Source organism: Myxocyprinus asiaticus, chromosome 43 (genome assembly GCF_019703515.2).
Source record: "Myxocyprinus asiaticus isolate MX2 ecotype Aquarium Trade chromosome 43, UBuf_Myxa_2, whole genome shotgun sequence".
In the NCBI taxonomy this organism is placed as follows: domain Eukaryota; kingdom Metazoa; phylum Chordata; class Actinopteri; order Cypriniformes; family Catostomidae; genus Myxocyprinus; species Myxocyprinus asiaticus.
Window position 1 is genome coordinate 24,137,633 of NC_059386.1, and position 23,179 is coordinate 24,160,811.

Consider the following 23,179-nt stretch of genomic DNA (forward strand, 5'->3'; position numbering starts at 1 on the left):
CCCCAGTGAGCCTGCTTGCACGGACCCTGTGCAAGGTCAGGGAGGATGAGGAGCAGGTCATCCTGGTAAGCACCCTACTGGCCCACCCAGACGTGGTGCTCGGACCTCACGCTCCTCGCGACAGCTCCCCCCTGGTAAATTACCCTGAGGAAGGACCTTCTTTCTCAGGGAAGGGGCACCATCTGGCACCCATGCCCAGACCTCTGGAATCTCCATGTCTGGCCCCTGGACGGGATGCAGAAGACTTAAGCTGTCTCCCACCTGCGATGGTAGACACGTTCACTCAGGCTAGGGCTCCCTCTATGAGGCGCCTGTATGCCTTTAAGTGGCGTCTGTTCGCTAAGTGGTGTTCTTCCCGTCGGGAAGACCCCCAGAGATGCGCAGTCAGATCAGTGCTTTCCTTCCTGCAAGAGAGGTTGGAAGGGAGGCTGTCCCCTTCCACCTTGAAGGTGTACGTTGCTGCCATAGCAGCACACCATGACGCAGTCGACGGTAAGTCCTTAGGGAAGCATGACCTGATCATCAGGTTCCTAAGAGGCGCCAGGAGGCTGAATCCCTCCAGGCCACGCCTCGTTCCCTCATCGGACCTCTGTAGTTCTTCAGGGTCTACAGAGAGCCCCCTTTGAGCCTTTGCAGTCAGCCGAGATTAAGGCACTCTCCTTGAAGACTGCCCTCCTGACTGCGCTCACTTCCATCAAGAGAGTAGGTGACCTGCAAGCGTTCTCTGTCAGCGAAACGTGCCTGGAGTTCGGTCCAGGTTACTCTCATGTGATCCTGAGACCCTGACCGGGCTATGTGCCCAAGGTTCCCACCACCCCTTTAGGGACTAGGTGGTGAACCTGCAAGTGCTGCCCTAGGAGGAGGCAGACCCAGCCCTGTCGTCACTGTGTCCGGTGTGTGCTTTACGCATCTATTTGGATCGCACGCAGAGCTTTAGAATCTCTGAGCAGCTCTCTGTCTGCTTTTGGTGCACAGCAGAATGGAAGCGCTGTCTCCAAAAAGAGGATCGCCCACTGGCTCGTTGACGCCATAACTATGGCATATCTCGCCCAAAACATGCCACCCCTGGTAGGGCTACAAGCCCATTCTACCCGTGGTGTAGCGGCTTCTTGGGCCCTGGCCAGAGGTGCCTCTCTAACAGACATTTGCAGAGCAGCAGGCTGGGCAACACACAACACCTTTGCAAGGTTCTACAACCTCCGTGTGGAACCGGTTTCGTCCTAGGTAGTGGCACGCAACACATGCGGATAAGCCCGGGATAGCCAGCCAGGTGTATCGCTTGCACATAGCACCTTCCACCTTGTTTTGAGCTGAAGACGTGCACCGTTAATTCCCAGTAGTGTTCACAAAATTTGTTCCCTGGTTGACTTCCTCCGAGCCCTGTGGCAGTCGAGTTTTCGGAGAGACTCGCTGCCAGCCTAGTACACGCGCTAACTAAGAGCCCAGTTCTGGGGTAGGTGCTCCACATGTGGCGGTTCCCTGTAAGGCTAACCCCATGCGATATATATCTTCCGCTAATTCATTTCCCTCCTGGCAAACTGCGTCTTCCTTGGGCAGAGCCCCTCTGCCCCAGTCTCCATGTTTGTAGTAACTCCTCCCCCATTGGGCAGGATCTACCTTGAAGGCTCTCCACATGGTTGGAAAGACCATGTGACGTATTCTTCCACTTAAATATCCCCCCCTCTCTTGGGACGAGGTGTGGTCTCCGCGGTGTCCTCCCCTTGGGAGGGACACCCCCCGACTAGACCTGGTGGCCCAGTCGGATAATCCTCCTTCTTTTTTAGGGAGTGGAAAAAGAGAAGTGGAAAAGAGGCCATGACTGGGTTAAGCCTGTCTCTATCTTTGGGTAGTCGACTTGTCCCCAAAAAGGGCCGTTCGACACTCATAACTGTGTTGGGGGAGGTTACGTGTCGACCTGGTGTGCTGGCTATGAGGCATACAGCAAGACTGCCCACCACACACCACCAGTTCACGTAACACCGTTCAGCCTTGTGGCGTTTTGTATAGGGACCCCTAGTGTCACTACATCGACACCAACGTCGAGTGAGTGACAGATAGGGAACGTCATGGTTACTGGTGTAACCTCCATTGCCTGATGGAGGGAACGAGACGTTGGTCCCTTCTGCCACAACGCTGAACTACCCGCTGAAATGGCCGGACCTTATATCAGCTCCTCAGCATAAAACCTGAATGAGTGGTTGCATACCAGCTCCTTTTATACCCGTATGTCCGGGGGAGTGGCATGCAAATACCACTCGCCAATTTTCATTGGCCTTTTATCAAAGACCAGAGGTGTCTCGGGCTCCCAAGAGTGACCCCTAGTGTCACTACATCGACACCAATGCATCGTTCCCTCCATCAGGGAACGGAGGTTACACCAGTAACCATGACGTTAGCAAGAATGTAGCTATATTAACATCCATTCTATGAGACTAGGTTGAACAATTCCTTTTGAGTTATAATGAAAAAGAAAGTCATAAAGTTTCAAACAACATGAGGGTGAGTAATGATAACAGAAAGTTCATTTATGGGTGAGCTATCTCTTTAAAAATAGCTGTTTATAATTGCTAATACATAACTGTATTCTGAAAGAAAAATGCATGAAATTTGTGGGCAACAAAGTGACCTACATCCCTTGTAATTAGACTTCTAAATTGAGCAATGAATAAGTTGAATGTTAAGTGAAGGAAATATAAGCGTAGCGTTTTACATGCTGTATTTAATAAAACATAAACATCCAAACAATTGAGGATTATATTCATTACATCCCCTTGACAACGTAACAAATGACACTGTTCCATTTACAATGTCCCTTATCATTTAGCGATTGTTTAAGGCCAAACAAAAAGGAGCCAATTACATTTCTGGCTGGAAGATGTTCCTTTTTAGAACGATGACAACAAATGTTGTGCAGATTGCCCTGAAAAAATAGCTCTTCTCCAATTACAATGGCCTTTTGTGTAGTCTCTCTGACAGAATACCCAGGAGTCATGAAACACTAAATACGAACTGACAGCTGTAGGAATAAAGGATCAGCTGCACTCACTGATTGGGCTAAAACTGATCTTTATTTTTCTTTTATTCATTTAACAGTATATGTGTTAGTATGACTAGAAAACATACTTCCCTAAACTTATTGAGAAAAAAAACAAAGTTTTGATTGATGTTTTTTAGAGAGAGAGAGAGAGAGAGAGAGAGAGAGAGAGAGAGAGAGAGAGAGAGAGAGATTGTACATAATGGGAGATTTTCTTTTAAAAGTGGTGCACAAGCCACTGAGTAAAATCTGTTTTTAAAGGGCAGAACAAATAATGTGAGCAACAAATAAGTGATGAGTTCCTCTGCAAATCAGTTCTCAGAATTATGAAAATTAAAGGTGAAGTATGTAATATTTTGGATATTGGATGTTAGAATACTTGTTCCTATTCCATCTTAAAATGCAGAGAGAGAGAGAGAGACAACTATAAGCAAGTAATTTGTAGACTGATTTCCCTAAAAATTTTACACTGAGAATCTGCATTATTCAACATTGCGCTAATTGTTTGAGCATCCTGACTAGCCCAGCACAACAGCATTGGCTCAACTAATAGTGCATGTTTGGGGCGGACCTATAGGCAAGTGATCGGGATACCTGTTTGAAAACAGTTGTTATTTTTGTCATTCCATTTAATAAAGCAAAAACTGCATACTTTACCTTTAAAGAATAAAAAATCTTCATGAAACAAATGGAAAAGGTGCATATGTTGGCCTTCAGATGAGTGCCTGAGGGGGACACTCTCGTTGACAGCTTGTAAGCATTAAGCAGACCTACAGATTAATTCGACATCAAATTTAACAACCCTCAATATGGAAATAAATAGATGTTGGTAAAAACATGATAATGAATTTTATTGGAATATGCTTGGAGAAATAAACACATCAGCAAACAACAAGGTGACTTTCGTGTTGTTCATGTCCATGCATTGATTTTAATCAGCATGTCTATATCACTGAGATTTAAAAAAGGTTTTTCCTAGTCTCTCTGTAAATTCTCTAGCATGGTCTATGGGAATGGAATATTGGTTGAAAAGAGTGCCGAGGTGTTTGCAGAGCGCATGGAAGTATTTAATCTGGCAACCGTTGTTCCCTATCTGTCACTCACTCGACGTTGTGTCGATGTAGTGACACTAGGGGTCGCTCTTGGGAGCCCCAAACACCTCTGATCTTTGAGAAAAGGCCAATGGGAATTGGCGAGTGGAATTTGCATGCCACTCCCCCGGATATAAGGGTATAAAAGGAGCTGGCTCGCAACCACTCATTCAGATTTTTTCTTTGGAGCCAAGCAGTGTTGAGCAGTGAGTTCCACTGCTGTTCCATTCACCTCGCAGACGAGAAGTGTATGTTGTTAGATATATGCCGCATTTCAGCGGCTTTCTCCCTCTTGTGCACGACTAGTGCAGAGTACGCCCCTGGGCACTTCGACAGCTGAAAGAGTGTATATTCTAACAAAAAAGAGTATATTTTCATCTAAAAGAATGCACACTGATGGAGAGCGTCTTTTTAAAGATGACTTTCCATCTGTGTGTAGTTCCTGGATGCAGTCGCTATCTCTCCGCCTCTGATGGCCACGATTGCAGTCTCACGTGTCTGGGCCATAGTCACGTTGTGGCAGCGTTTGTGGATGGTTCATGTTCTCACTGCAAGAACATGACCATGGCAATGTTGTGGTCGCAGCTTTCCTATTTCCAGGGGAAAGCCACTCCAACCGCTCCCCGCCCTGGTCCTTCTACTTAAGGGTACGAGGCCAGGACAGTTAGCGCTGGGGGCGATTTGGGGACCCCAGTGGGAGTGGTTCCACCGGGTAATCCCCCACAGACCTCCCATTCCCCAGTATGCTCGTTTGCCCCAGTTGAGTTCTGGGATGAGACAGGCAGCTCGCCTCAGGGCGAGTTTAATGTCTCATTCGGGGCTCGAGAGCAGGATGAGCTCTCGATCGCAGCATCGGAGATCGGGTTGGCGCAGTCGGATGCGGAGGACTCGACTGGGTTCCCACCTTTGGGTGTGGTCCCCCAGTCTGAGGCCGATGCGGAGCTGACGGCCACGCTTGCCTGGGCTGCTGCAAGTGTTGGGCTGGAGTGGAACCTGGTTCCTGGGTTCTGAGCGCCGCTCACGGCCACGCCCCGCCGGTTCTATTCTTCCCGGAGGTGCACGAGGAAATCACAAAGTCGTGGCGGGCACCTTTTACTGCCCGGACCCAACTGCCCAGTTGGGCCAGTGGGGCGGCCAGGGGGTATAAGGAGATTCCTCAGGTGGATAAGGCAGTTACGGTGCACTTGTGCCCGCAAAACGCCGCCACCTGGGGGAATTGCCCGAGACTCCCATCCAGGGCCTGTAAGTCCACATCGTCTCTGGCGGCCAAGGCTTACAGTGCCGCTGGACAGGCTGTCTCCGCCCTGAATGCCATGGCCCTCCTCCAGGTACACCAGGCCAAGGCATTAAAAGAGCTGCACATGGGTAGTCCTAACCCGTTTTAATTATAATCAAACATAGCACTGATGCGGGAAAGAAGCTGCATGACTTCACCCATTAATGTGCTCTAAACCAAAAACCACTAATGCTCACAGAACTGCCGCTATTCTTAAAGAGACAGTACCATTTAGCACTTGTTCCAAAATTAAATGTAAATTCTTGCAAATACTTGCAAATAGTACAAATTTTACACATAAACAATAAACATATATGCAATATAATATATGCAATTTCAAGACATCATATCTATTGATGGAATACATGGAATTTGTAAATTTTTAAAAAGCTTAAATGTGACCAAAAAGATAATAAACTAAAATACAAATAATAATTGTAAAATCAAAATTTTCATAATTTACCAATATAGGTCCCCTGTATAATTAACAGCATTAGCTGAGATATAATTTATTTCTTATGTATTCAAAATGGACATTACAACTGAAATATACCCAAAGAATCAGAATCGAATTGAATCAAAATTTTATCTGGAAATCTGTATCAATACCTAGCCCTAGTGATTAAGTACATTATTTGTGATATAAGTGTTGGAATAAGACTGTCTAATGTGTTAAAGCTAGGTGACAACACATTGTGCGTGTTTAAAATGTAATTTCCGCCAGCTGAAACACTGCAAATGCTTCTGTGTAGTAAAAAAGCATTAGTGTTACATTTGAGATGTCACAACACTTTGAAAAATCATACACTAGATGGCTGAGTGCATAGTGTAAGTGCATCATTTGGAACACAAATATAGAGGCTACAGTCCCCTAAATAAGGTCTAGAATAATTTATTTAGCCAGATAAGACATCTTCTTTCAACATTATTTGGAAACTATAGTTATAACCTCAAACTAATCCCTAACAAATTACAACCCCTAAAATCAGAGACAATTTTAGGTTGATCAGAATTGTGCACAAGCCCCTTACCCCAGTCCATAGCCAAACTTTAACCCTATCCCTAAAATCTGATTGGTCAATAGGAACGTTGTTCCAGGACCAACAAGGATGTTGATCCAGGAACACGTCCAATGAGGCAAAACGTTCACCTGTCTTTCTTCTTTCGAAAAGGCTTATTTGCATAGAACTGAGTTTAGGAAACTAGACAACAAAAAGCCACACACCAGGTTAACATTATCTGCAAGCAATCCCTCAAATTTCTGTAATCTCAAAAGTTTCTGAAATCCTCACACCAAAGCTGTGGCCAACAGTAGACTGGGCATCAAATGACCAGTGCTCAACAAAGCATGCCACTCTTGAAGGGCACAGGGCTCTCATGATGGCATATGGACACCAGACTTTGCGGTAAGCCAGCCTGGCTCGTCTGCATTTCCCCTTCTCCTCACATGTTCCCCTCCCCTCCAGGCCTGGACTGTGCAAGGATGAGTGAGCAAACGTTTATTTGTTGGTATATGGGGCTGGGGCAGTGCTATTTGCTTCTTTGCTCTGCTGTAGTTTGCGTTTTTTTGCTGAGCTTACCAAATTACCACTTATGTGCACATAAAACATACATGCACATGCCGAGTTAAGAGAAATAGGAAGGCATGAATCTGTCATGGGCACTCACCACCACTGGCAAGATCACACAAACATTATTTTAAATGACAGCCGGGTAGAACAGGGGCATTAGACAACACTCTCAGAGCATACCAACTATCCAAGAGGATGTGCTTGGATGATATACTAAGTGTTATGTTGCATGCAGTGGTGCAGAGATGGAAAATATAAACATTTCTTAAGTTCGACATTCTCAAAATATTTAACTGCATGTATATATATATATATATATATATATATATATATATATATATATATATATATATATACTTTTAAGCCAGAATATGGATGCCCCCTTTTATTTTTGAGTCGCATGGATTTTTAATGCATCTCATAAATAGATAAATAACATTACATTAATGAATTGAATATATTTATTTATACAGCTGAAGTCATAAGTTTACATACACTTAGATTGAAGTCATTAAAACAAATTTTTTAACCACTCCACAGATAGTTTTGGCAAGTTGTTTAGGGCACCAGCTTTGTGCATGACACAAGTAATTTTTCCAACAATTGTTTAGAGACAAATTTTTCACTAATTGACTATATCACAATTCCAGTGGGTCAGAAGTTTACATACACTAAGTTAACTGTGCCTTTAAGCAGCTTGGAAAATTCCAGAAAATGATGTCAAGCCTTTAGACAATTAGCTTCTGATAGAAGGTGTACTGAATTGGAAGTGTACCTGTGGATGTATTTTAAGGCCTACCTTCAAACTCAGTGCCTCTTTGCTTGACATCATGGGAAAATCAAAAGAAATCAGCCAAGACCTCATAAAAAAATTGTGGACCGTCACAAGTCTGGTTCATCCTTGGGAGTAATTTCCAAATGCCTGAATGTACCACATTCATCTGTACAAACAATAGTACGCAAGTATAAACACCATGGGGCCACGCTGCCATCATACCGCTCAGGAAGGAGACGCATTCTGTCTCCTAGAGATAAATGTAGTTTGGTGCGAAAAGTGCAAATCAATCCCAGAACAACAGCAAAGGACCTTGTGAATATGCTGGAGGAAACAGGTAGACAAGTATCTATATCCACAGTAAAAATGAGTCCTATATCGACATAACCTGAAAGGCTGCTCAGCAAGGAAGAAGCCACTGCTAAAACTGCCATGAAAAAAAGCCAGACAAGAGTTTGCAAGTGCTCATGGGGACAAAAATCTTACTTTTTGGAGAAATGTCCTCTGGTCTGATGAAACAAAAATGTGAAACATAAATATATATATATATATATATATATATATATATATATATATATATATATATATATATACTCTCTCACACACACACACACACACACACACACAACATACAGGTGCATCTCAATAAATTAGAATGTCGTGGAAAAGTTCATTTATTTCAGTAATTCAACTCAAATTGTGAAACTCGTGTATTAAATAAATTCAATGCACACAGACTGAAGTAGTTTAAGTCTTTGGTTCTTTTAATTGTGATGATTTTGGCTCACATTTAACAAAAACCCACCAATTCACTATCTCAAAAAATTAGAATATGGTGACATGCCAATCAGCTAATCAACTCAAAACACCTGCAAAGGTTTCCTGAGCCTTCAAAATGGTCTCTCAGTTTGGTTCACTAGGCTACACAATCATGGGGAAGACTGCTGATCTGACAGTTGTCCAGAAGACAATCATTGACACCCTTCACAAGGAGGGTAAGCCACAAACATTCATTGCCAAAGAAGCTGGCTGTTCACAGAGTGCTGTATCCAAGCATGTTAACAGAAAGTTGAGTGGAAGGAAAAAGCGTGGAAGAAAAAGATGCACAACCAACCGAGAGAACCGCAGCCTTATGAGGATTGTCAAGCAAAATCGATTCAAGAATTTGGGTGAACTTCACAAGGAATGGACTGAGGCTGGGGTCAAGGCATCAAGAGCCACCACACACAGACGTGTCAAGGAATTTGGCTACAGTTGTCATATTCCTCTTGTTAAGCCACTCCTGAACCACAGACAACGTCAGAGGTGTCTTACCTGGGCTAAGGACAAGAAGAACTGGACTGTTGCCCAGTGGTCCAAAGTCCTCTTTTCAGATGAGAGCAAGTTTTGTATTTCATTTGGAAACCAAGGTCCTAGAGTCTGGAGGAAGGGTGGAGAAGTTCATAGCCCAAGTTGCTTGAAGTCCAGTGTTAAGTTTCCACAGTCTGTGATGATTTGGGGTGCAATGTCATCTGCTGGTGTTGGTCCATTGTGTTTTTTGAAAACCAAAGTCACTGCACCCATTTACCAAGAAATTTTGGAGCACTTCATGCTTCCTTCTGCTGACCAGCTTTTTAAAGATGCTGATTTCATTTTCCAGCAGGATTTGGCACCTTCCCACACTGCCAAAAGCACCAAAAGTTGGTTAAATGACCATGGTGTTGGTGTGCTTGACTGGCCAGCAAACTCACCAGACCTGAACCCCATAGAGAATCTATGGGGTATTGTCAAGAGGAAAATGAGAAACAAGAGACCAAAAAATGCAGATGAGCTGAAGGCCACTGTCAAAGAAACCTGGGCTTCCATACCACCTCAGCAGTGCCACAAACTGATCACCTCCATGCCACGCCGAATTGAGGCAGTAATTAAAGCAAAAGGAGCCCCTACCAAGTATTGAGTACATATACAGTAAATGAACATACTTTCCAGAAGGCCAACATTTCACTAAAAATGTTTTTTTTTATTGGTCTTATGATGTATTCTAATTTTTTGAGATAGTGAATTGGTGGGTTTTTGTTAAATGTGAGCCAAAGTCATCACAATTAAAAGAACCAAAGACTTAAACTACTTCAGTCTGTGTGCATTTAATTTATTTAATACACGAGTTTCACAATTTGAGTTGAATTACTGAAATAAATGAACTTTTCCACGACATTCTAATTTATTGAGATGCACCTGTATATAACACTAGACTTACACATCTCATATTTCTAAACAGAACTACTATGTACATTAAATATTCAGCCATGTCTTATCTAGCCTATGGCAACAAATGAGTCAGGTCAGCCATTGGTGGCCCATCTAAACAAATAGGTGCATGACACCCCTGCTGTCATTTTATGCATATCTGCATGGTGCATTGTCTTTGTTTGATTTGTTTATCTCAGGAGATCACAGCTTCTTCTAGGAGTGCATCCGTGAATTCTAACATACTTCAGCGAAACAAATGAACGTGTCGCTAATGAATAAAAGAACCCTCACATCAGGAAAAGCCAAGTGGAAACTGTAACAGTACAATGCACATTTGAACTAATGGGGTCCATTACCTGCCAGGTTGATTAGTAGATCCATTAATACGGAATCAGAAATGTAAACATGAAAGCCTGCAGTAGCTGCAAAATATTTTGCATAGCATAGTGACATTGAAAAGTTATTAAGTCATTTGTTGATCCACTTTTGGACTTTTGACCATCAAGTTTTGATCATGTAGATCAGTGATTCCCAACCAGGGGCACAGGTAAGTTTAAATTTAAAAATCAATCATTGTCATTATTGATATTTTAATAATATTAATGATGGGGGGGCCTGGGTAGCTCAGCAAGTATTGACGCTGACTACCATCCCTGGAGTCAAAACAGACAAAGAGCTGCTCCGAGCGTCTAAAGCTCTGTATGCGGTCCAGATAGATTCGCAGGGTGCGAACTGGATACAGCAATGACAAGGCCGGGTCTTCCTCCTCTGAAGGGAGCACTTGCAGGTTCACCACCTGGTCCCAAAAAGGAGTGGAGGGAACTTTGTGCACGTAACCGGCCCGCGGTCTCAAGATCATGTGAGAGTGTGCCGGCCCAAACTCCAGGCATTTGCTGGTAACAGAGAGCGCCTGCAGGTCCCACACCCTCTTGATGGAAGTGAGTGCCACTAGGAGGGCCATCTACAGAGACAAAGTACTAAGCTCGGCCTGCTCCAGGGGCTCAAAAGGGGCTCTCTGTAGGGCAGGTAGGACCACAGAGAGATCCCAAGAGGGAATCAGGCGTGGTCTAGGAGTCGGGGCCCTGAGACTGCCTGCTCGTTGCACATGGTGCCCAAGCCCAAGTTCGAGGCATCTGTCGTGACTTCCAGTGCCTGGCCGTCGTGAGTGCGCTGACCCAGGAAATGAGGAAACTGCTGTTTTACCGACCATGTGGGCGCCGAGGCACAGAGTGTACCCGGCAATATAATACATACAATGCACTGGCCCAGGGGCGATGGTGGGGCTGGAGAGTTCACCCGGGCCAGACCGGACGGAGTCAGTCGCCTCATCCCCAGGTTGCCCATGCCAGGGGCACCTCGAAGCCCGTTCAGGGTTCTTGGGGGCCAGCTGATGGGCAGGTGGAGCCGACTTCCCAAGGGAGGATCTTCTTCTCTGAGGCCAGCATACGGGCTTCGATGGTACGGGAGCCGGGGCCGGCACCTCAGGGGAACGGCTCTGGAGAGAAGCAGATGGGGCGCGGGACTTCGGAGGCCTGAAGGTGGCCGAGTCATGCCACGGCAAGATGTGCTTAATCGCCTCGGTCTGCTTCCTCACCATCGAGAACTGATGAGCGAAATCCTCAACGTGTCGCCAAAAAGCTCCCCTTGGGAGATGGGTGCATCGAGAAAGCGGACTTTCTCGGCATCACGCATCTCAGCAAGGTTGAGCCAAGGGTGCCACTCTTGGACCACAAGAGTGGACATCATCTGGCCCAGGGCACGCACCATGACTTTCATCACCCGTAAGGCAAGGTCGGTCTTTCAGCGCCTTTAGCCTGGTGGACCTTCAAGATGGCCACGGCATGCAAGGTGGAAGCGGCTTGACCTGCGGCCTTGTAAGCCTTCATCATTAATGAGGAAGAGAACTTACAGGCCTTGGAAGGGAGCCTTGGTCGTTCATGCCAGGTGGCTGCACCCTGTGGGCATAAATGCACTGCTATGGCACGCTCTACCTGGGGGAGATTGACATATCCCTTAGTCGCTCTGCCGTCGAGGGTAGTTAGGATGGATGAGCCCACGAAGTGTAAATTGGCAGAAAAAGGTGCCTTCCACGACTTCGTTAGCTCTTCGTGCACTTCTGGGAAGAAAGGCAGTGGGGCGTGGTGCGGCCGTGAGTCACGCTCTGAGCCCAGAAACCAATCATCCAGCCACAAAGCTCAGGGCAGGGTGGGGGGTTCCACTTCAGCCTGATGTTCACAGCCGCCCGGGTAAGCACGGCTGCCATCTCAGCGTCCACCTCATCCTGTGCTCTACCATCCGTGGGTGGGAGCTCAGGAGATTCATCTGCTTCCGACAGCAGAAGCCCACCCTCCGATGCTGCGACCGAAAGCTCATCCTCGTCGCAAGCCACGAACGACACATTAAATCCACCCTGAGGCGGACCGCCTGTATCGCTCGACAGCTCTTCCAGATAGAACGAGCGTGCTGAGGATGGAAGGTCCGTGGGGGTTGAGCCGGCGAAAACACTCCTATATCCACATCCAGATCGCCTGCGGTGCTTGCTGACCCGGCCGGCTGAGCATCAGCCCGGGACAAAGCGGGTTGGGGAGCAGCCACGGTGGCTCCTTGCTTCATGAAGAAGGAAGTGTGCCGCAACCACAATGTTCTGATGGGCATATTCTCGCAATGAGAACATAACCCTTCCACGAAAGCTGCCTCAGTGTGCTGGCACCCCAGTCACTCAAGACAGATTTCATGGCTGTCCGGAGCGGAGAGATAACGGCCACATCCAGTAGCGCAAACGCGGAAGGACATCTTTAAAAAGACGGCAAGCATTTGCACGAGCTCTTTTAGAAGAAAATATACTCTTTTGAATATACTCTTTTTGCACCCGCGGACTCAGCCGCCGAAGCGCCCAGGGGAAGCACAACACTCGACCGTGCGAGGGTATGCGCCGTAAAATCCAGCAGTGTAAGCGAAAGGTGAGAGGACGAACACAAGCATCCGACTCCGAAGAAAAAATCTGAATGAGTGGTGCACGCCATCTCCTTTTATACTTGTATGTCTGGGGGCGGAGAGTGGCATGCAAATTCCACTCGCCAATTCTCATTGGCCTTTTTTATTTTAAGAAAAGGTGATTGGGGCTCTCAAGATGAAACCCCTAGTGTCACTACATTGACACAACGTCGAGTGAGTGACAGACAGGGAACCGTGCCACCATGAGGACCTACTAAGTAGTGAGAATTGGGCATTCCAAATTGGGGAGAAAAGGGGATAAAAAAATAAATAAAATAATAATATGAATGATAATGGTAAGTTATATCCAGTATAATATAAGTTAAAAGGATCCAGGATTGGTGTTGATTAAGGGGTAGTTCAGTCTTAATGAATGGGCTGTGTTGGTGTGCCTTCGCAAACATTTTGGGAAACACTGATGTACAGTAGATGGCAAGCCCAAAATGGCACACATTTCTATGAAGTACTAACAAGGTCTTGTCAATTGCACGGTCACACACTTTGATATTGTTGAGAAACAGTAATCTGAATTTCGTTTACTCTATAAATATGTTACCATCAGCCTCCATCAGAGATATTCTGTAAGATGTTTCTGAGTAAGATGTTATTTCAAGGCTCATTATGCTTCCAAAGGCTGAGGGAGCAAACATGAGTTTCCAGAAGCACTGATCTGTCAGTCATAATGAATTACTTATATTGTTTACAGCTGACGATAAATATATTGTTACTGTCTGTGTGAAACAGTCTCATTGGCCTTAAAGATACAACAGGGTTCATGTACCAGTGTTAAAAATGAAAACTTAATGGGGTCCATCAAAGTTTCCTACACAACAACATAAACAGACTTCTAAGTAGTTCTGAGTAAAACATCTAGAGGAACATACTTTTAATAGTTCATACTGGTTTTTAAATGGTCAAATTGTCATTTAGCGAAGTTCATATTTTGGAAAAATTATGCAAAGGTGTAGACAGTTGAAAGTATGACTTGGGTTTGATAAAAGTTTTAGAGTTTACTTGACTTGAGATGATAAAGCAAGGCGAGTCATTTCTTCACAATCCTCTTAGGTTGTGATGTCATTTAAAATGTCTGCTATGTAGTGTTTGAATTTTGCATGCTATTAGGTAAGCCCTGTGGAATCAAGAACAGGAACTTAAAAACATGCAATTAAACTTTGTAACTTCAGGCTTAAGTTAAGCCAGGTAGAAAAAAAATAAGACTTACATTTTTGCCTCCCAAAAACAATGACTTGGATACATTTTTTGGGTTATTTTTTAAACACAATTTTGTATACATATTTTCTGTGGTTCCCGTTGATTAATGAAATTAAATCACAGCTCAAGGCCTAACTGTGATCAAACAGGGGCTGCTCTTTGATGGTTGGCCAACACATTTTGGCAATTTGCTAATTAAGTCAAAGCAAACAACCACCTGTGATTAAAAGTATCAAACTGGTGGCTCCATTCCTGATGTATTTACCTCTAAAAAGCACTCACTGAGTTTATTAATTAGGCAACCTGGAAGGAAATGTCATGTATTAAACCATGTGACTCATTACATACAGAGTGACCTTTCTGAAATGAAGTGTAATGGCCCTGATATGGGGACTTTTTTCGTTCATATGTCTTCATTTGTTTGTTTTTAAATTCCACTGTTACAATCATGGAATACTGCAATTCTAGAATACGTAGGTCAATGACAACAGAGAGTGACCTTACTTCTTTTAAAATTGAGTATTGATTTGTGTGTACGTGTGTGTTTCAGTGTGAATGTAGTGTCACAAAGAGAATTTTAGGTTAAAATTGCAATTATTTTGACCATGAATCATATTCATTTGAATTATTTCCAAATAAAAATAGAGAATGCAATGAGTGCATTCTCAGTGCACAAAATACACAAAAAAATAATTTCCCCGTTTACAAAAGTAATTTCCACTATGATAAAAGTAAAGAAATCTCTCAAAAGCCAGATATCAAACAAAACATAAATTTCTGCTTAAGTGAATTTTTTACAATATATGCTTATTAAAATGGCACTTTTTGTCCTTCGACATGACTCACGAATGCAAGTAAATGGTGACTGCGTGATGTATTGTGCTTACTCTGCTCAGTTCGTCTCCACTGTCATTTCAGATTAGTCTACCTGAAGTGAGTTTTGACATTCCTCTGGGACACCACTCTGAAAAATCGCCCTCATGCAACATGCAACCTTTGAAGCATCCTTCCTCACATGAATTTTGCATGGTACATTGTAGTGCTCTTCTTGTAACTTTGATCATATTTACAATGCACCATGCTTCAAGGAGGCTTATTTACTTAAATATGACCCCCACAAATATTATCTTCCAGCTTTAGCATGCATAGAACTAATAGTTGACAGTACCTGGATAGACAAGCAGAGCAATAAGCCACACCACAAAGATGAAACAGGCAGGATTGCACATTCTTCAAACTGTTCTCTTGATTCAGCTGCTGCTGTATCTTCCTTTCCCTCGATTTTTCTCAACAGAAGCACAACCACCTGTGTTCTGTTTGCTATTTCTTTGATCACTGTGTAATTACAGCAGAAAATGGCTTATTTTCACCCTTGGATAGGCATGGAGTGGAGTACAGGCAATTTAAATCCAGCACAAGTTAAAGCAGCAGAGAGACTGTGTTCCCATTGATTATTTTCATAAGCGGAGAGCACTCAGCAGGCTGGCAGGAGGGAACGACCCGCCTCCTCTATGCTCTGATTGGCCGAGACTCTAGCTGTTTGTCAGTGAGAGGTGTCTTTCTTTTTTCAAGCCTCTCCTAGACCACTAATTCTAAACTCTGCAAGATGAGGGAATGAGAGAGCAGCAGCTTCAATAAAACTGCTGGCCAGCCTCCTAATATTTGGTCTGTCACCACAAACTGATAGATACATCTGGAATGACTCCTTTCCCACATATTACGTCACTTCTATTTAAAGATCATGCCTTTCTTATTTGTGTAATTGCCTGCTGTCAGGACTGAGTATTAGGTCTTTGCCAAGACACTGAAGTCCCATCGATATGATAGTCATCACTACTCTGTGACAAAACTCACAAGGTGACCTTGGGCATCCCCTGTAAATATATACCGTCAAAGAACAACAGTGCATTTTCTTGCATCCTGAATGTATCTGAATAAACAAAGACAGAAATAGCTGCCTGAAGAACCAAAATCTTCTGCTCAGAAAACCATTGTGTTTCTGTACTATGTTGTGCTTAATCGTGCAGATTTACAAGTACAGTATTAGACAAAATCTAAATCAAGTACAATGAAAAGTCATTACATGCAATCGTAAATTTATCCATAATATATTTTTACACAAGTGCAAGAATGCAAACTTTTCTGGCAAAACAAGCGAAATGTTGTGCATTATTGCATTCTAAAGTGTTTCAGACAGTGTATGTGTAAATTCTCAGTATTGCTGCAATGGCTTCTATAGCAAATAGTACTGTCATAGCAAAGCAACAGTTTACTGAGCAAATTAGTTAAAAGTTACTTAAACTGTCAACAGGTTTATAGCTAGGTACCTGATTAATGACCAGTGCTTGAATTGAGCTGGTACACAACGATGACAAAATTACGTCACACATACCAGCAGCAACTCTTCCGTAATGACAGCTCTTTTTGTGGTGGCGGTACTGTTGCCTGTAAGGAGAAACACCCCCGGGTTGTTGTTCTACTCTGTGTTCGTGAAAAAAATAAAATGGGCAAAGCGGGTTTGGGTTCGATGGCCTCTAGAGACTGCAATGCAAAGTAAGTAGCATTTAGGGATGTCAAAAGTACCGGTACTTCGTACCAGGTCTATTCTAAAATAAAAAAGATGACTCAATTCGCTAACCACAATCTGACAGACACGACTGTTTCAAATGCTCACACGCTTATTTGAGCTCATGCTCTGTTACTCATTTTACACTGAAATAAACAAATAATCAAATTAAAATCATAATATGTCCTAGTGTGATTATTAAAATGAAAATGTAATTAAATAAATATACAGTCTGCATGTGCTGCATGCTTCAAAGTGAATGTGTGAATCCACTCATTGCTTAAAAAATAAATAAATGTATAAGCATTGTGCACTGTGCTTGTTGTAGTAGATAACAGAAAAGAGCGCACATTCACTGTGAAGCACACAGTGCCTGCAGACTATATATTTATATAATTAAATTGTAGCATTTTTTGCTTTAATAATTACACTGGGCCATATAGCAAACGTCTTATCCAGAGGTGTGAAACTGCCATTAACAAGACAGTAATGGAAAAGCATTCACATCAGAATAAAAGCTAGGTTCAAAATTAAAGCATGACGCATGAAATTGAAGAAATTGTGACAGAAATATATTACTACTGTATAATATAATGTCATATTTACTGTATTATTATTATTATATTTAAGCAATATCTCATTATTTTGTGTTTTACATTATGCTGTGAGGGTCTTTACTGAAGCACTACATTTGATAAAAATTTGATTAGACACCATTTTGATGATTACATTTAATTAAACTTTAATACATGGAATGGAAAACACATTCGTAATTTATTTACAAAGAAAATAAAACTGATTATGAGTCCTACTTAAAAATAAAACCTTGAATCAATGTATTTAATTATCAAAATTGGTATTGAGAATGTGACATTCTACTGGCTTTGGTACAGACTACTGAAAGTTTTGTATCGTGACAACCCTAGAAGCATTAAAAGTAAGTTAAACTCCACATGAGTGCTTGTTCGCCATCTCCATTTCTTATATTTCGTGGCCCGCACACTCGATTTTAATTGGCTGCTCACCGTATGACTTCAGATTTTAGTGGTGGAGCATCATACACTAAGAGATTTCCTCTATAGTCATGGATAGTTGGCTTAAAAATATCAGACACGTTTGATATCCTCCGACTAGATGGAATCAGTCAAAAGGTAAGAAATTGAATTCAGTACCCATCATACACTATGCAATTTTATCTGTCCCGATTTCTGCAGACTGGAGCTGATTAGCCTCGACTAGCACTAACTCAGCTTGTCTGAAAATTGTTCACTAAAATCTGCATTTAAGTTGTAGTGTAATGTGGTCTTTACTGAGTAGTGAGGCTTGTTACTGCCACAGAAAAACAAGAAAGCATGTTGAAACTGTGTGCAAGTTACTTGAAGGGAATATTTTTATATTTACAGGATATGCTTTTTTCTTTAATGAATGTGTCCATGGAGAGTGACAGGAAAGTAGAGAGAAAGAGATAGGGAATTAAATCAGGACATGATACAGGCCAGAATAAAACCTGTGCACTTGTAATCACAACAGCTCTTTTCTGTGACACAAACACATGTACAACCAACAGCTTTGACAACATAAAGCAAATCTTGTGTTTAGTCACCAGTCCAGGAAATAACTGAACCAAACAGACTTCACATTCAAATATTTGATGTGCTTTTTACCCATGGGGTAAAATTACATAAGGCACACACCTGGATGAGTAAGTCTATCAGCAGGTCAGGGACACATTTTGTAAATGCAGACAATGACTGTACACTCTGTGGAACCAGTGATTTTGCTTGTCCTAATGAGTGTTTTAAATTATGGCATTTTGTTTTAAGTGGACACACTTAAAATAATTCTTGAACACTGTACCTTGATGATACTGTACCAAGTTTTTGGGACATGTACCATGGTACTACTATGTATTCTTTAAGTAAGTACCATGTAATTGCCATGATGAATGAATATGGAAATTATTCAGTGCCTTGGAATGCATCAAAGTACCATGGTATTACTATTAGATCTCATCACTGTACCATGGTACTGCCACAGTACGTGGTAGGGTTTTGTAAGTGTACTTTACAGCACTTTTTTACTTCTAACCTCACAAATGACCTTGGAGTTGATTCACGGCGTACTAAGCTGGTTTTAGATTTAAATTTTTTTAGAAACGTTTTGTTGTCCCACCACAGGGTTTAAGGTTAGGTGTAGTACTTAAATGGTATAGCTGCATCACAGACATCTTTATTAATTATAATGGGAGCGCTTTCAGTGTACACAGAAATTCAATATGTCTTTTATAGAATACTGTCTTAAACTGAAGGAGCAGCGTGATTCAGGCAAAGCCAGTTTTCTTCTTGTTTAAGTAAACAAGCCATTAGATTAAGTACCATAATATTACAGTTTTCTGGACATGTAGGCTACCATGTTAACCATTCAGAACCATGGTTCTGCCACATTACTGCTGTAAGTTCCTAAATACTGATGACAGATTTTAGTTAAATAACATTACATTAATATAAAAGGAAATAAAATGAAAGTACTTTATAAAGTGTCAGTTTTACTGTATAAAGAGGATGACGAGGTCAGAGAGGAAGCAGCAGAGATGACAGAATAAAGTGAGGGAGCAAAGATAAGAGAAAGTGAAGAGAAGAGTGATGAGACAAAAATAAGTTTAGCACAGTGGTGTTACCAGGGTAATATCATGGTACTGAATGATATCTATATTTCATGATATTTTCATGGTACTCCAATATACTTTGAAAAAAATAAAATAAAAATAAAAACATGTTTTTGACACTGCAAAAACACTGCATTGCCATGGACCATGTCAAAAAATATTGTAATACTGTGGTACTTTTTGTGAGAAAGGTAAAAGAATTGGCTATTATTTGTGGAAAATTTTTAAAATTGGATATTTATATAATAAAAGAAAAAAAAATCCTTAAATACTGTAAAAGCAAATAAATTAGTTAAGTATATTATGTTAATCCAAATTATGAGTGCCGTTTTTTATTAGTGCCCTTTTTTATCCTTCCGCCCTGCCCCTGCTGAGGTCTGTGCACGCCACTGCTTCCAGTGGTCTCTCTTCAAGAAAGGAGTGTGATCTCTCTTTCACAGAATGTCATGAATTACTTGAATATTAATGGCACTCTTACTGGTTTGTTATGAATTAAAAATGAGCAAAAGCAGAGGGGTTAATCGAAATATTACCCAAGTCTGAATTGCACTGCAAGTATTACAGAATAAACCAAACACTAAATCAAATACTGCAAGGTCACAGAATTCCACATTTATAATAGTGCAACTGTCAGATTATTTTCAAAATCTGCCCTACCGTGTCCTGATGAGGCCAAGTTAAGTGTTATTCCAAATTCAACAGCCGACCTATGACAATAAGTCAAGGTGGAGATACGGTCCAGTCAGCACCATATTTCATAAAGAGCTTATCAAGCTGATAATAATACAAAATGTGATGCAAATGCCACCAGATCTTATGAAATTATTTTGCGAAGAGTGTATTTCTGTGAGTAACAGAGCATATATTTTTTTTTTTTTCACCAGACAAACTCTACAGATAAACTAGATAGTAATTTCACAGTGTCCCGTTTGTGCTCCTGATCTGAATTATAATTTATGTTCATTGGACTAATATTTGACAAGGACATATTCTTTGAGGGTTTAAGACAAGCCTTTTTGGATGATTAATACTGCTCAATAGATTCAGGATATTGATGACATGTAATTAAGCTTATGATTAATTTATCTCAGATTATAATTGAAATTTAAGCTAACTTGCCCTTCAAAAAAACTTAAAATAAGTTAACTTTGGAGCATTCTTAATTATGCTTCAGACTATTGAGGTTTTTTTTTTTAATTTTTTTTTTTTTTTAATTTATTCGTCCAATTAATTAACTTATTGAACTTGACAATTATTAAATATATTATAAATTATTTTAAATATTAAAAGACCAAAGTTAAGATAGTCTTTGATCTGAGTAATGCTTTGAAAGTATAGTATTGACAGAATGCAGTCTAGAATGCATTCCATAACATTTCTTGCAATCCTAGTCATAACACTGGTGAATCAAAGACAAGAGACAAGATGTTGTTCGATAAATATCACACCCATTACAGACTTCTGAGGGATGAGAGATGTGTGATTTTACAAACTACTCTCTGTTGACCAAACAGACACACACAATTTACCTACTGTGACCTGGGCAAAATAGCATCTGTGTCCACAATCCAGCAGATGTTTTCTTTGAAGGAATATCAAGTTCTGTGATATAATGACTCCACCTTCACTGTAAGACTAGCATGTTGCTACCCATATGTTCAGCAGATTACCACATCCTAAGGTGAAAAAATGGCCATGAACCGACAGGAAGGAACTATATACTCCATAGGAGGAGATCACTAAGTATGAATTGTGCACATGCTCTCTGCATTGTTTTAGCACCAAATTCACTAAAAGAATTATGCAAACACGGCCACAAAATTTGTGCTAAATGCAAACTGCACTGGGCAATTCCTGAACTTGCAGGTTGGTTCTGAATTCTTGGTTGTGGACCACAATCTGGCTTACTTTACTCGAACAGTATAGGTTCCAGCAAAGTAAGGGGAGCCATCTGAACTGGCTCTTTAAAATGCTTAAAGTATTAATAATTATAATTGCATTAATTTATCACACATATACAGTGAAATTCTTTTTTTTCACATATCCCAGCTAAGCTGGGGTCAGAGAGTAGGGTCAGCCATGTTACAGCACCCCTGGAGCAGATAGGGTCAAGGGCCTTGCTCAAGGGCCAACAGTGGCATCTTGGTGGTGCTGGGGCTTGAACCCCCGACCCTTTGATCAGTAACCCACAGCCTTAACCACTGAGCCAACACTGCCCCTGTACACTCAACCACACTGCGCATGTGGATATATGCCATGTTTTAACGCACTTCTCCATTATTTAATAATCATTTGTTGATGTACAACCCCAATTCTGAAAAAGTTGGGACAGTATGAAAAATGTTAATAAAAACAAAAAGGAGTCAATTATATTCACCCTTTGCTATATTGAAAGCACTACAACTAAACATTATATGTTTTACCTTGTGAATTTCATTTTTTTTTTTTTTAAATGTACAGTAATTTCAAATCAGATGATTGCAACACACTCAAAAAAAGTTGAGACAGTCGAGTGTTTACCACTGTGAAACATCACCATATCTTCTACTAACACAATAGCATTTAGGCACTGAAGACATACGTTTGTTAAGTTTAAAAAGTGGAATTACTGCAGGCAGGCCAATCTAGCACCCGCACTCTCTGCTTATTCGGCCAGTATGTGGTTTGAAGTTGTCCTGTTGAAAATTCCAGGATGTCCCTGAAAAGACAGTGCTAGGTGGCAATATATGCTGCTCCACAATTTGTACATATCTGTCTGCATTAATGGTGCCCTCACAGATGTGCGAGTTACCCATGCCATGGGCACTGACACACCCCTGGCTCATACAGACCCTGGACCTGATGCTGATAACAGCTTGGATGGTTCTTTTCCTCTTTGGCCCGGAGAACACGACGGCTGTGTTTTTCAAAAACTATTTGAAATGTGGACTCATCAGACCAAAAAAACACAGTTCCACTGTTCTATTTTCCATCTAAGATGAGACCGAGCCCAGAGAAGTCGGCAGCACTTCTGGACAGTGTTGATGTAGGGCTTCTGCTTTGCATAGTAAAGTCTTAACTTGCATCTGTGGATGCAGCGGCAAATTGTGTTGACTAACAAAGGTTTACTAAAGTAATTCCAAGCCCATGTTCATGATATCCATTACAGATGAGTGATGATTTTTAAGACAGTGATGTCTGAGGGATCAGAGATCACGCACATTCAGAAGTGGTTTTCGTCTTGCCCTTTATGGACTGAGATTTGACCATATTCCTTGAATCTTTTAAATATATTTTGCACTGTAGAGGGTGAAATGCCCAAAATCTTTCCAATTGGTTTTTGGGGAACATTGTTCTCAAAGTGCTGGATTATTTGCTGAAGCATCTGTTGTCAAATTGACAAGTCTCGAATGATCTTTGCTCCTGAAGGACTAGGCTGTTTTTGGAGGTTCCTTATATACTATGACACAATTGCCTTACCTGTTTAACATCTCCTGTTTCACATCGCCTTGTTATTTTAACTTGTCAAATTGTTATTAGTCTTAAATTGCCCCTGTCTCCACTTTTTTGGAGCATGTTGCAATCATCTGATTTGAAATTACTGTACATAAAAAAAACAATGAAATTCACAAGGTAAAGCATCATATAATGTGTAGTTGTAGTGTTTTCAATTTAGCAAAGGGTGAATATAATTTACAAAACACAAATTTTTTTTTTTATTAGCATTTTTCATACTTTCCCAACTTATTTGGAATTGGGGTTGTAAAAAATATCTTTTTATTATTAT

At 41.6% G+C, this 23,179-nt stretch overlaps 1 protein-coding gene across 1 annotated transcript in view; it reads right to left on the reverse strand.

Moving 5' to 3' along the window:
* LOC127433309 (opioid-binding protein/cell adhesion molecule-like) overlaps positions 1–15,574 on the reverse strand; it is a 238,759-nt gene extending 223,185 nt beyond the window's left edge. The window contains exon 1 of the mRNA XM_051685093.1: positions 15,351–15,574. Within this exon, the coding sequence (XP_051541053.1) occupies positions 15,351–15,411 (61 nt within the window). The 5' untranslated portion in view covers positions 15,412–15,574. The remainder of the gene's footprint in view (positions 1–15,350) is intronic.
* Positions 15,575–23,179: the final 7,605 nt, after the last annotated feature.